The sequence below is a fragment of the Entelurus aequoreus genome, linkage group LG21 (genome assembly GCF_033978785.1).
Source record: "Entelurus aequoreus isolate RoL-2023_Sb linkage group LG21, RoL_Eaeq_v1.1, whole genome shotgun sequence".
Lineage (NCBI taxonomy): Eukaryota > Metazoa > Chordata > Actinopteri > Syngnathiformes > Syngnathidae > Entelurus > Entelurus aequoreus.
The window spans coordinates 51,002,514-51,018,336 of NC_084751.1; the positions used below are offsets into that span (position 1 = coordinate 51,002,514).

At 37.4% G+C, this 15,823-nt stretch overlaps 1 protein-coding gene across 1 annotated transcript in view; it reads right to left on the bottom strand.

Annotated features, from left to right (window-relative positions):
• LOC133638634 (uncharacterized) overlaps positions 1–9,612 on the bottom strand; it is a 43,620-nt gene extending 34,008 nt beyond the window's left edge. The window contains exons 1-3 of the mRNA XM_062031424.1: positions 9,534–9,612; positions 6,946–7,154; positions 4,426–4,510 (exon numbers count right to left, since the gene is read on the bottom strand). Coding sequence (XP_061887408.1) covers positions 4,426–4,510; positions 6,946–7,154; positions 9,534–9,612 — 373 coding nt within the window. The remainder of the gene's footprint in view (positions 1–4,425; positions 4,511–6,945; positions 7,155–9,533) is intronic.
• Positions 9,613–15,823: the final 6,211 nt, after the last annotated feature.

The window sequence follows — 15,823 nt, forward strand, 5'->3', positions numbered from 1 at the left end:
GCCGATAATATCGGCCGATATATGCGTTACCCGGGCGTGGCGCCGCTGCTGCCCACTGCTCCCCAAAGGGATGGGTCAAATGCAGAGGACAAATTTCACCACATCTAGTGTGTGTGTGACAATCATTGGTACTTTAATCTTTAATCTTAATCTTAAAATGTAATATCGGAAATTATCGGTATCGTTTTTTTTATTATCTGTATCGGTTTTTTTTATTTTATTTTATTAAATCCACATAAAAAACACAAGATACACTTACAATTAGTGCACCAACCCAAAAAACCTCCCTCCCCCATTTACACTCATTCACACAAAAGGGTTGTTTCTTTCTGTTATTAATATTCTGCTTCCTACATTATATATCAATATATATCAATACAGTCTGCAAGGGATACAGTCCGTAAGCACACATGATTGTGCGTGCTGCTGCTCCACTAATAGTAATAACCTTTAACAGTTAATTTTACTAATTTTCATTTATTACTAGTTTCTATGTAACTGTTTTTATATTGTTGTACTTTCTTTTTTATTCAAGAAAGTGTTTTTAATTTATTTATCTTATTTTATTTGATTCATTTTTTTAAAAAGTACCTTATCTTCACCATACCTGGTTGTCCAAATTAGGCATAATAATGTGTTAATTCCACGACTGTATATATCGGTATCGGCTGATATCGGTATCGGTAATTAAGAGTTGGACAATATCGGAATATGGGATATGGGCAAAAAAGCCATTATCAAACATCTTTAGTAGAGATGTCCGATAATATCGGCAGGCCGATATTATCGGCCGATAAATGCGTTAAAATGATATATTGGAAATTATCGGTATCGGTTTTTTTATTATCTATATCGGTTTTTTTTTTTGTTTTGGTTTTTTTTAAAAAAAAATTATTAAATCAACATAAAAAACAGAAGATACACTTACAATTAGTGCACCAACCCAAAAAACCTCCCTCCCCCCATTTACACTCATTCACACAAAAGGGTTGTTTCTTTCTGTTATTAATATTCTGCTTCCTACATTATATATCAATATATATCAATACAGTCTGCAAGGGATACAGTCCGTAAGCACACATGATTGTGCGTGCTGCTGCTCCACTAATAGTACTAACCTTTAACAGTTAATTTTACTCATTTTCATTAATTACTAGTTTCTATGTAACTGTTTTTATATTGTTGTACTTTCTTTTTTATTCAAGAAAATGTTTTTAATTTATTTATCTTATTTTATTTGATTCATTTTTTTAAAAAGTACCTTATCTTCACCATACCTGGTTGTCCAAATTAGGCATAATAATGTGTTAATTCCACGACTGTATATATCGGTATCGGTTGATATCGGAATCGGTAATTAAAAGTTGGACAATATCGGAATATGGGATATGGGCAAAAAAGCCATTATCAAACATCTTTAGTAGAGATGTCCGATAATATCGGCAGGCCGATATTATCGGCCGATAAATGCGTTAAAATGATATATTGGAAATTATCGGTATCGGTTTTTTATTATCTGTATCGTTTTTTTTTGTTTTTTTTTTTTTAAATGAACATAAAAAACACAAGATACACTTACAATTAGTGCATCAACCCAAAAAACCTCCCTCCCCCATTTACACTCATTCACACAAAAGGGTTGTTTCTTTCTGTTATTAATATTCTGCTTCCTACATTATATATCAATATATATCAACACAGTCTGCAAGGGATACAGTCCGTAAGCACACATGATTGTGCGTGCGGCTGCTCCACTAATAGTACTAACCTTTAGCAGTTAATTTTACTCATTTTCATTCATTACTAGTTTCTATGTAACTGTTTTTATATTGTTGTACTTGCTTTTTTATTCAAGAAAATGTTTTTAATTTATTTATCTTATTTTATTTGATTCATTTTTTTAAAAAGTACCTTATCTTCACCATACCTGGTTGTCCAAATTAGGCATAATAATGTGTTAATTCCACGACTGTATATATCGGTATCGGTTGATATCGGAATCGGTAATTAAGAGTTGGACAATATCGGAATATGGGCAAAAAAGCCATTATCAAACATCTTTAGTAGAGATGTCCGATAATATCGGCAGGCCGATATTATCGGCCGATAAATGCGTTAAAATGATATATTGGAAATTATCGGTATCGGTTTTTTTATTATCTGTATCGTTTTTTGTTTTTTTTAATTTTTTATTTATTTAATTAAATCAACATAAAAAACACAAGATACACTTAAAATTAATGCACCAACCCAAAAAACCTCCCTCCTCATTCACACAAAAGGGTTGTTTCTTTCTGTTAATATTCTGCTTCCTACATTATATATCAATATATATCAATACAGTCTGCAAGGGATACAGTCCGTAAGCACACATGATTGTGCGTGCTGCTGCTCCACTAATAGTACTAACCTTTAACAGTTAATTTTACTCATTTTCATTCATTACTAGTTTCTATCTAACTGTTTTTATATTGTTGTACTTGCTTTTTTATTCAAGAAAATGTTTTTAATTTATTCATCTTATTTTATTTGATTCATTTTTTTAAAAAGTACCTTATCTTCACCATACCTGGTTGTCCAAATTAGGCATAATAATGTGTTAATTCCACGACTGTATATATCGGTATCGGTTGATATCGGAATCGGTAATTAAGAGTTGGACAATATCGGAATATGGGCAAAAAAGCCATTATCAAACATCTTTAGTAGAGATGTCCGATAATATCGGCAGGCCGATATTATCGGCCGATAAATGCGTTAAAATGATATATTGGAAATTATCGGTATCGGTTTTTTTATTATCTGTATCGTTTTTTGTTTTTTTTAATTTTTTATTTATTTAATTAAATCAACATAAAAAACACAAGATACACTTAAAATTAATGCACCAACCCAAAAAACCTCCCTCCTCATTCACACAAAAGGGTTGTTTCTTTCTGTTAATATTCTGCTTCCTACATTATATATCAATATATATCAATACAGTCTGCAAGGGATACAGTCCGTAAGCACACATGATTGTGCGTGCTGCTGGTCCACTAATAGTACTAACCTTTAACAGTTAATTTTACTCATTTTCATTCATTACTAGTTTCTATCTAACTGTTTTTATATTGTTGTACTTTCTTTTTTATTCAAGAAAATGTTTTTAATTTATTTATCTTATTTTATTTTATTCATTTTTTTAAAAAGTACCTTATCTTCACCATACCTGGTTGTCCAAATTAGGCATAATAATGTGTTAATTCCACGACTGTATATATCGGTATCGGTTGATATCGGAATCGGTAATTAAGAGTTGGACAATATCGGAATATGGGATATGGGCAAAAAAGCCATTATCAAACATCTTTAGTAGAGATGTCCGATAATATCGGCAGGCCGATATTATCGGCCGATAAATGCGTTAAAATGATATATTGGAAATTATCGGTATCGTTTTTTTTTATTATCTGTATCGTTTTTTTTAAGTTTTTTTTTTAATTTTTGTATTAAATCCACATAAAAAACACAAGATACACTTACAATTAGTGCACCAACCCAAAAAACCTCCCTCCCCCCATTTACACTCATTCACACAAAAGGGTTGTTTCTTTCTGTTATCAATATTCTGCTTCCTACATTATATATCAATATATATCAATACAGTCTGCAAGGGATACAGTCCGTAAGCACACATGATTGTGCGTGCTGCTGCTGGTCCACTAATAGTACTAACCTTTAACAGTTAATTTTACTCATTTTCATTCATTACTAGTTTCTATGTAACTGTTTTTATATTGTTGTACTTTCTTTTTTATTCAAGAAAATGTTTTTAATTTATTTATCTTATTTTATTTGATTCATTTTTTAAAAAGTACCTTATCTTCACCATACCTGGTTGTCCAAATTAGGCATAATAATGTGTTAATTCCACGACTGCATATATCGGTTGATATCGGTATCTGTAATTAAAGAGTTGGACAATATCGGCATATCAGATATCGGCAAAAAGCCATTATCGGACATCCCTAATAATTTGCTCAGGCTGAGTTAATCAGATGAGCTGCTCCGTTAAATAACCTGCAAGCTGCGTAAAATGACATCCTTGGCATTGAACAAGTCGATCCCTGCAGTATCTACAGTATCTCTGCACCGCGCGTCATGAAACATTCATGTCACGTCCACAATACGATACGGCGCACAAAAAACAGCACAAAAACTTGTAACTATCCTTTCAAGAAGTTATCAGCGTGGCAATTTCTTCCATTCGGGAATCTAATGGACAACGTTCCCTGCGGGGCTGCTCCAATTTTTTTTTGGGGGGGGGGGGACGACGACACAAGGAAGGGGAATAGGAATTGAGCTTTATTCCGAGTCGGCGGGCGGATTAAAGGACGAGGTGGGGGACAGTCATGTTATGGGCAAGGTCGCTCAAACACCTACCCGTGGTGGAGACATTGACTGATGGACTGGGCTCGCTCAGCAGCTCGCCGCGACGAGTTAGCAGCCGCAGCTCATATACGCAGTCCTGTGACCACACACACACACACACACACACACGCACACACACACGCACGCACGGGATGAAGCCTCACTTTGTCAACACAGGACTGTGCCTGCAATGCTAATGAAGTTGATTTGAATGTGACTATATTAGAGAGCAAAGGAAACAGGCTCATGGAGGGGAAGCCAGGGATTGATAGGAGGCAGAATGCATCTTGACAGCCACGCTATATTGACAAAAGTATTCGGCCCCCTGCCTTGACTCACGTATGAACTTGGAAGTGCCATCCCATTCCTAACCCATAGGGGTCAATGTGACCTTTTGCAGCTATTACAGCTTCAACTCTTCACAGGCTGTGTTTATAGGAATTCTCCATTATTCTTCCAAACGCGCATTGGTGTTGGTGGAGAAGGCCTGGCTCTCAGTCAGTGTTCTATCGGGTTCAGGTCAGGACTCTGTGCAGGCCAGTCAAGTTCATCCACACCAGACTCTGTCATCCATGTCTTTATGGGCCTTGCTTTGTGCACTGGTGCACAGTCATGTTGGAAGAGGAAGGGGCCCAGCTCCAAATTGTTCCCACAAGGTTGGGAGCATGGAATTGTCCAAAATGTTTTGGGTATCCATGGATGAAGTGCTGGCTGTCCAGAGTCGGGACCCGGGGTGGACCGCTCGCCTGTGCATTGGTTGGGGACATCTCTGCGCTGCTGACCCGTCTCCGCTCGGGATGGTCTCCTGCTGGTCCCACTATGGACTGGACTCTCACTATTATGTTAGATCCACTATGGACTGGACTCTCACACTATTATGTTAGATCCACTATGGACTGGACTCTCACACTATTATGTTAGATCCACTATGGACTAGACTCTCACTATTATGTTAGATCCACTATGGACTGGACTCTCACACTATTATGTTAGATCCACTATGGACTGGACTCTCACTATTATGTTGAATCCACTATGGACTGGACTCTCACTATTATGTTAGATCCACTACGGACTGGACTCTCACTATTATGTTAGATCCACTATGGACTGGACTCTCACATTATTATGTTAGATCCACTATGGACTGGACTCTCACACTATTATGTTAGATCCGCTATGGACTGGACTCTCACTATTATGTTAGATCCACTATTGACTGGACTCTCACACTATTATGTTAGATCCACTATGGACTGGACTCTCCCACTATTATGTTAGATCCACTATGGACTGGACTCTCACTATTATGTTAGATCCACTATGGACTGGACTCTCCCACTATTATGTTAGATCCACTATGGACTGGACTCTCACAATATTATGTTAGATCCACTATGGACTGGACTCTCACACTATTATGTTAGATCCACTATGGACTGGACTCTCACTATTATGTTAGATCCACTATGGACTGGACTCTCACTAATATGTTAGATCCACTATGGACTGGACTCTCACACTATTATGTTAGATCCACTTTGGACTGGACTCTCACTATTATGTTAGATCCACTATGGACTGGACTCTCACACTATTATGTTAGATCCACTATGGACTGGACTCTCACTATTATGCTAGATCCACTATGGACTGGACTCTCACTATTATGTTAGATCCACTATGGACTGGACTCTCACTATTATGTTAGATCCACTATGGACTGGACTCTCACTAATATGTTAGATCCACTATGGACTGGACTCTCACACTATTATGTTAGATCCACTTTGGACTGGACTCTCACTATTATGTTAGATCCACTATGGACTGGACTCTCACACTATTATGTTAGATCCACTATGGACTGGACTCTCACTATTATGTTAGATCCACTATGGACTGGACTCTCACTAATATGTTAGATTCACTATGGAATGGACTCTCACTATTATGTTAGACCCACTATGGACTGGACTCTCACTATTATGTTAGATCCACTATGGACTGGACTCTCACACTATTATGTTAGATCCGCTATGGACTGGACTGTCACTATTATGTTAGATCCACTATGGACTGGACTCTCACTATTATGTTAGATCCACTATGGACTAGACTCTCACAATATTATGTTAGATCCACTATGGACTGGACTCTCACTATTATGTTAGATCCACTATGGACTGGACTCTCACTATTATGTTAGATCCACTATGGACTGGACTCTCACTATTATGTTAGATCCACTATGGACTGGACTTTCACAATATTATGTTAGACCCACTCGACGTCCATTGCACCGGTCCCCCAGGGGGGTGGGGGTCCCCACATCTGTGGTCCCCTCCAAGATTTGTCATTGTCATCCCACTGGGTTGAGTTTTTCCTTGCCCTGATGTGGGATCTGAACCAAGTGATTAGGACACCTGATTCTCATCATTTGGATGGGTGGCCAAATACTTTTGGCAATATAGTGTACCTGGAAGTATTCAACAAAGTATTCAAATGTGATCAGCCAGGAGAGATCGATACCTTATGCAGACCCGGGACGACTATCTGGCTCGTGTTGGCACTGATGTCTTCATCCAGATCGAGCCAGTCTCCTTGCTCGGTGCGGGACTGGAGAACAAACCCTGAGACGGGCGGGTTCCGGGCTTCCGCCAGGGACCACTGCAGAACAATACCTGCTGAGCCTTGATAAGCTGACAGCAACACAGGCTGACCTCTCGGCGGTGTAGCGTCTGGGAGGGGAAAACAAAACAAAAACAGTTTTTAAGTAGTTAGCCAGCAGCACACTGCAAAAAGTGGAATCTAAGTAAGATGAAATATGTCAAATAAGGGTGATATTTGCTTATTTTCTGTCTGATAAGATAATTCTTCTCAGTAAGCAGATTTTATGTTAGAATGTTTTACTTGTTTTAAGTGTTTTAAATGATCTCAGTAAGATATTACAGCTTGTTGCTGAGATTTGATGAGCTATATTGAGTAAAACATGCTTGAAACTAGAATATCAACTGTTGTGTCATCAACACTCACAAGTATAAAACTACTTTTTTAAAGTAAACGTTTCTTATTTCAAGCATGAAAAAAAATCATGACTTTGACACAATTGTGTCTCATAATTAAAACAGATGACAGCCAAATGGACTTTGCTGTTTTATTTTGAATGAAACAATAGAAAATAGGTACTCATATAGTAGTACAGTTGGCACAGTACAGCAAACTGACAGTTAATATTTAAACATTTAACAAGTGACATTTATAACAATTTTTAACAGAAATAGTTCATGCACATTCAGATAAATTCTTCAAAATTACAATCAAATTTTTTTTGGCATATATATATATATATATATATATATATATATATATATATATATATATATATATATATATATATATATATATATATATATATATATATATGTCTTAATTAGATTATCCAAAAAATAGTGCTCGATACCGTGGTAGAGCGTAATATGTATGTGTGGGGAAAAATCACAAGACTATTTCATCTCTACAGGCCTGTTTCATGAGGGGTTTCCTCAATCCTCAGGAGATTTTAATGGAAGCATTCACATACCATGGTGCCCTATATAAACCATGGTATGTGAATGCTTCCATTAAAATCTCCTGAGGATTGAGGAAACCCCTCATGAAACAGGCCTGTAGAGATGAAATAGTCTTGTGATTTTTTTCCCACACACACATACATATATATATATATATATATATATATATATATATATATATATATATATATATATATATCAGGGGTGTCCAAACTTTTTCCACTGAGGGCCGTACTCGGAAAAATTTAAGCACGCGTGGGCCATTTTGATATTTTTCATTTTCAAACCTTAACAAAATATATGGATTTTTTTTTTTTTTTTTTAACCTTTAGGGCTCCCGGGGACCATAAAGGGTCTCAGTCATTAAAATGTAAAAAATAAGTCAAAGTATTATTATTTTTTCTTTAACTCTCACAGTAAATTTCTATATCAACTTCAGGTTGATATAAAGTAAAAAAAAAAAAAAAGCCTTTTCTGTCAAAGACAACTTTGTTTTTTATAGTAAAATTGAAATAATGCAGTATTTCATTAATTAGAGCCCTAAAAGATCAATAATGCAGGACACCATTGATTTTAATTCTTTATTATTTTTGAGTAATCACAGTGAAATGTTAAATAAAATCCTACTAAATATATTTGGGATCCAAAAGATCCCCCACTCATAAAGTGATACATTTTTATTAGTTTTTTTTTTTACTTTTAACACTTGAATTACGAGATGAACTTCAGATATATCTGTCGATTTTACGTTTGAACTATTATTTTGTTTGTATTATGCTCTTTTGTCAAATAAAACTTTGATGTTTTTTTATGGCAACCACACAATATATGCAATATTGTTTCCACATAAAACATTTTAAAGTGACATTTTTTAAGTAATAATTCATTACAACATAGATTTTTAGTCTTTTTTTTTTTTTAGCAATGGCGAAAAAAAGAAAAATAAACAAAGACAAAAGAGAAAAAAACAGCCTGCATGGCATCTTTGAGGGACCCTCAAATATACACAACCAAAACAATAAATAAAATGGCTAAATAAAGTTATTGTGACCAAAATTATCACGGTATTGTTGAATGTGCTTAAAAAGTACTTATACACACATTAGGTCTTTTAAACAAGTTGTATTACTTTTAATACCTAAAATGAATAGCCACACGGGGTGTGCAAGGACCGGCCTCGAAGACAGCGACAGGTGAGTGAATGGCCCAGGAGAGCCTTGTTATCTAATCACCTGTCGCCTTTATTAGCAGCAGCCGGAACGAGACACGTTGTGGGAGTTGGAGGTGCTGCTGAGCGGACGCAGGAGGAAAAGACTTTGTGCTGGAAAGCAGAAGACTATTTGACATTTATGTGGGCTCTGTACCGAGGATGTCGTTGTGGCTAGTGCAGCCCTTTGAGACACTTGTGATTTAGGGCTATATAAATAAACATTGATTGATTGATTATGAAAATAAAACATTGTTATACCCTGAGTCCCGGGCTCTCCTGGCAGTGTGTGGTGGTCTGCAGAACCCACTAGAGGGCAACCTCCACACTGTCAAATTCACGTCGGGTTGTTTCCTTGGTTGGTGTTTCCAGAGCTGGAGCAGCAGGCGGCTGGGCCGTCGGCGTGTCCGCAGCTGGCATCTGCGATGGCTTCACTTGAAGAGGTGAGCGCTGTGCTTCCGCACAGTTGACCTTAGCCCTCCCGCCTCAAGGGACGGATTCCAGACATCCCAAGAAAGGCTGAGGGAGCGGGGAGTGACCTAGGGGGTCTCGGGTCCTGCCAGACGACAGGGATGGACGGGTAGGAGGGAGCCGAGGATAAAGTCCGTGTCGCACTCAAGCCACAGAGCTTGTCCATCAAGGAGACCATGCGGGCACACTTCTCTTTCGGCGGCTTTCTCCCGAGCAGCCATTTGTTTCTACCAGACAGCCCGCCAACTCTCTGCAGGGTTCGTATTTGGCTCGATGATTCTGTCATAATCTGTTGTTGGTCTTGAACCCCAAGATGCAGAGATGGCAAGCGTAGCGCAGGAAATACACACCGACCAAGGAAACACAACCCGACGTGAAAGTGACAGATCGTCACAGATGCTTTAAACACAGAAGCGCCGCGCTTTACGCAGTGCTTTAAAACATGCAATGCAGTATTACCAAACTGAGGTATTTACTGAAATAACAAGCATCCAGATCTGCACAACAAGTTGAAAGAGTCACAGGTGTCATAGTTAAATGGCTCCCCTGCTGTGCCCATTTAGATAATTAGATGTGCACACAGCTGGTGGGCTTGTTGCCAAATATTAGTGGTGTGATGTAAACTATTGCAAGTGAAATTATTTTTGTAACAAATTATTTAAATAAAATGTTAATTTTGTTTATTTATTTTAGAGCTGGATAGATAGATGACAGACCGACAGACAGACCGACAGACAGACAGACCGACAGACAGACCGAACGATAGACCGACCGAAAGACAGACCGACCAACCGACCGAACGACTGACCGACCGACCGAATGAACGAACGAACGATCGACTGACCGAACGACCGAACGAACGACAGACCGACCGAACGACCGAACGTCCGACCGACAGACGGACGGACCGACCGACCGACCGACCGAACGACAGACAGACAGACCGATAGACAGACCAACCGATAGACAGACCGATAGACAGACCGACCAACCGACCGAACGACCGACCGACCGAATGAACGAACGATCGACTGACCGAACGACCGACCGAACGACAGACCGAACGTCCGACGGACGGACGGACCGACCGACGTACCGACCGAACGACCGACCGAACGACCGACCGAACGACCGACCGAACGACCGACGGACCGACCGAACGACAGACAGACCGACAGACAGACCAACAGACAGACCGAACGACAGACAGACCGAACAACAGACCGACCGAACCAAAGATCGACCGAACGACAGACCGAACGACAGACCGAACGACAGACCGAACGACAGACCGACCGACCGACCGACCGACCAACCGACAGACAGACAGACAGACAGACCGAACAACAGACCGACTGACCGACGGACCGACCGAACGACAGACCAACAGACAGACCGACAGACAGACCGACAGACAGACCGACCGAACCACAGATCGACCGAACCACAGACCGAACGACAGACCGAACGACAGACCGAACGACAGACCGACCGACCGACCGACCGACAGACAGACAGACCGAACGACAGACCGAACGACAGACCGACTGACCGACGGACCGACCGAACGACAGACCAACAGACAGACCGACAGACAGACCGAACGACAGACCAACCGATAGACAGACCGACCGATAGACAGACCGACCAACCGACCGAACGACTGACCGACCGACCGAATGAACGAACGAACGATCGACTGACCGAACGACCGAACGAACGACAGACCGACAGACCGACGGAATGACCGAACGTCCGACCGACGGACCGACGGACCGACCGAACGACGGACCGACCGACCGAACGACAGACAGACAGACCGATAGACAGACCGACCGATAGACAGACCGATAGACAGACCGACCAACCGACCGACCGACCGAATGAACGAACGAACGAACGATCGACTGACCGAACGACCGACCGAACGACAGACCGAACGTCCGACGGACGGACGGACCGACCGACGTACCGACCGAACGACCGACCGAACGACCGACGGACCGACCGAACGACAGACAGACCGACAGACAGACCAACAGACAGACCGAACGACAGACAGACCGAACAACAGACCGACCGAACCACAGATCGACCGAACGACAGACCGAACGACAGACCGAACGACAGACCGAACGACAGACCGACAGACAGACAGACCGAACGACAGACCGACAGACCGACGGACCGACCGAACGACAGACCAACAGACAGACCGACAGACAGACCGACAGACAGACCGACCGAACCACAGATCGACCGAACGACAGACCGAACGACAGACCGAACGACAGACCGAACGACAGAGCGACCGACCGACCGACAGACAGACAGACAGACCGAACGACAGACCGACGGACCGACCGAACGACAGACCAACAGACAGACCGACAGACAGACCGACAGACAGACCGACCGAACCACAGATCGACCGAACGACAGACCGACCGAACAACAGACCGAACGACAGACCGAACGACAGACCGAACGACCAACCGACCGACCGACCGACCGACCGACCGACCGACCGACAGACAGACAGACAGACCGGAGACTCCTGGAGTAGCGCTTAAACACATTTTGACAGGTTAGAACCATATAAACCATCTCAGGCTCTAAGAGCTTTAGGGAGTGGTCTCCTGCTGACGCAAAGAACCGGGACGAAACAAGGTGAGGCTGTGTTTCAGTTTGATGCAGCTAAAATCTGGAACAGTCTTGCAGAATATGTGAGACAGGCCTTTATGTTGGCAATGTTCAAATCCAAGCTGAAAACATTTATTTTTAGCAGTGAGAGTATTGTATCTACACTCTTTGCTTTTAATTCACTTAATTCACAATTATATTTATGATGATTGTATTTGTTTTTATGATTGTATTTGCCTTCTTGTAATTGTCTGCATCTACAAAGCAATTTGGATAGCCTAGCGTACAAACTGTGCTCTCTGAATAAACGTGCCTTGCCTATTTGGAGCAAGCGCTAGTCAATAACTAGCTGGACACGTGCCGTGCTGATTGAGAGTCTTTGTCAGGTCCAGGGGGGCGTGACAGAAAATAATTGAGAACCAGTGCTTTAAATAACTCGGGACAGTTCACTTGAAAACTCATTACTCACGTGACACTAAACATGAATATGTTGCCTTATGCTGGCGTTTAATTAAATGCCACATATAATACATAATGAACTTCATGGTGCGTGTGGTCGTTGTGAGAGCCAGGCGGCTGGTTGGACAGATATAAGGTCTTTTATTTGTTGTTATTTTTTTATAATATAATGTATTTTTTTAGGTGTACAATTTGATGGATAACTTGCTTCGAAACCATAAGTTAAGCAGATATTTAAGTATTTATTTGGATTTTAACCACCAAAGTTAGATAATATAATATTTGTTGCAATATTGTACACTATTTTGTTTTACTGTCAAACTAGAAAAAAAAACCTAATACCTTTAGTCAGAAAATAAGAAAGTAAAGAAAGAAAATACAAGGTATTTTATTTTGATTTATCTTATTCATTTTTTTTAATAATATAATGTATTTTTTAGGTGTACAATTTGATGGACAACATGCTTTGAAATCATACGTTAAGAATAAGTATTTATTTGGATTTTGACCTAAAAATTGGGATAATATAATATTTGTTGCAATATTGGACACAATTTTTTTCCCTGTCAAACTACAAAAAAAACTAATACATTTAATTGGGAAATAAGAAAGTAAAGAAAGAAAATACAAGGTTTTTAATTTTATTTTATTTTTTTATAATATAAGGTATTTTTAGGTGTACAATTTGATGGACTACTTGCTTTGAAATCTTACATTAAGCAGATATTTACGTATTTATTTGGATTTTGACCAAAAACTTAGGATAATATAATACTGGACACTATTTATTTCCCTGTCAAACTACAAAAAAAACCTAATACATTTAATCGGGAAATAAGAAAGTATAGAAAAAAATATATAAGGTATTTTATTTGTATTTATTTAATTTATTTTTTTATAATGTAAGGTATTTTTAGGTTTACAATTTGATGGATAACTTACTTTGAAATCATACGTTACGCAGATATTTAAGTATTTATTTGGATTTTGACCAAAAATGCTAGATAATATAATATGTGTTGCAATAGTGGACACTATTTTTTCCCTGTCAAACTAGGGAAAAACCTAATACCTTTAATGAGAAAAGAAGAAAGTAAAGAAAGCAAATATAAAGTATTTTATTTTTAGTTATTTTTTTATAATATAAGGTATTTTTTAGGTGTACAATTTGATGAATAACTTGCTATGAAATCCTAAATTAAGCAGATATTTAAGTATTTATCTGGATTTTGACCAACAAAGTTAGATGATATAATATTGTTGCAATATTGGACACTATTTTGTTTCCCTGTCAAACTAGAAAAAAAAACCTAATACCTTTAGTCACAAAATAAGAAAGTAAAGGAAGAAAATATAAGGTATTTTATTCATCTTATTCATTTTTTTATAATATAAGGTATTTTTTAGGTGTACATTTTGATGGACAACTTGCTTCGAAATCATACGTTAAGCAAATATTTAAGTATTTATTCGGATTTTGACCAAAAAGTTAGATAATATAATATTTGTTGCAATATTGGACACTATTTTTTTCCCTGTCAAACTACAAAAAAAACTAATACATTTAATCGGAAAATAAAAAAGTAAAGAAAGAAAATATAAGGTATTTTATTTTTTTATTTTTTTTTATAATATAATGTATTTTTTAGGTGTACAATTTGATGGATAACTTGCTTCGAAATCATACGTTAAGCAAATATTTAAGTATTTATTTGGATTTTGACCAAAAAAGTTAGATAATATAATATGTGTTGCAATAGTGGATACTATTTTTTTTCCCTGTCAAACTACAAAAAAAACTAATAAATTTAATCGGAAAATAATAAAGTAAAGAAAGAAAATACAAGGTTTTTAAATTTTTAAATTTTTTTTATAATATAAGGTATTTTTTAGGTGTACAATTTGATGGATAACTTGCTTCGAAATCATACGTTAAGCAAATATTTAAGTATTTATTTGGATTTTGACCAAATAAGTTAGATAATATAATATGTGTTGCAATAGTGGACACATTTTATTCCCTGTCAAACTACAAAAAAAAACTAATACCTTTAGTGAGAAAATAAGAAAGTAAAGAAAGAATATATCATCTATTTTTTTATCTTATTCATTTTTTTATAATATAATGTATTTTTTAGGTGTACAATTTGATGGATAACTTGCTTCGAAATCATACGTTAAGCAAATATTGAAGTATTTATTTGGATTTTGACCAAAAAGTTAGATAATATAATGTTTTGTTGCAATATTGGACACTATTTTTTTCCCTGTCAAACTAGAAAAAAAACTAATACATTTAATCGGAAAATAAGAAAGTAAAGAAAGAAAATACAAGGTTTTTAAAATGTTTTTATTTTTTATAATATAAGGTATTTTTTTAGGTGTACAATTTAAAGGATAACTTGCTTCAAAATCATACGTTAAGCAAATATTTAAGTATTTATTTGGATTTTGACCAAAAAAGTTAGATAATATAATATTTGTTGCATTATTGGACACAATTTTATCCCCTGTCATACTAGAAAAAAATAAAATACATTTAGTAAGAAAATAAGAAAGTAAAGAAAGAAAATATAAGTTGTTTAATTTTTTTATATCATAAGGTATTTTTTAGGTGTACAATTTGATGGATAACTTGCTTCGAAATCATAAGTTAAGCAGATATTGAAGTATTTATTTGTATTTTGACCAAAAAAGTTAGATAATATAATATGTGTTGCAATAGTGGACACTATTTTCTTCCCCTGTCAAACTACAAAAAAACCCTAATACCTTTAGTCAGAAAATAAGAAAGTAAAGAAAGAAAATATATGGTATTTTATTTTTTTGAAATTGTATTAATTTTTTTATAATATAAGGTATTTTTTTAGGTGTACAATTTGATGGATAACTTGCTTCGAATTCATAAGTTAAGCAAATATTTAAGTATTTATTTGGATTTTGACCAAAAAAGTTAGATAATATAATATTTGTTGCATTATTGGACACTATTTTTTTCCCTGTCATACTAGAAAAAAATAAAATACCTTTAGTAAGAAAATAAAAAAGTAAAGAAAGA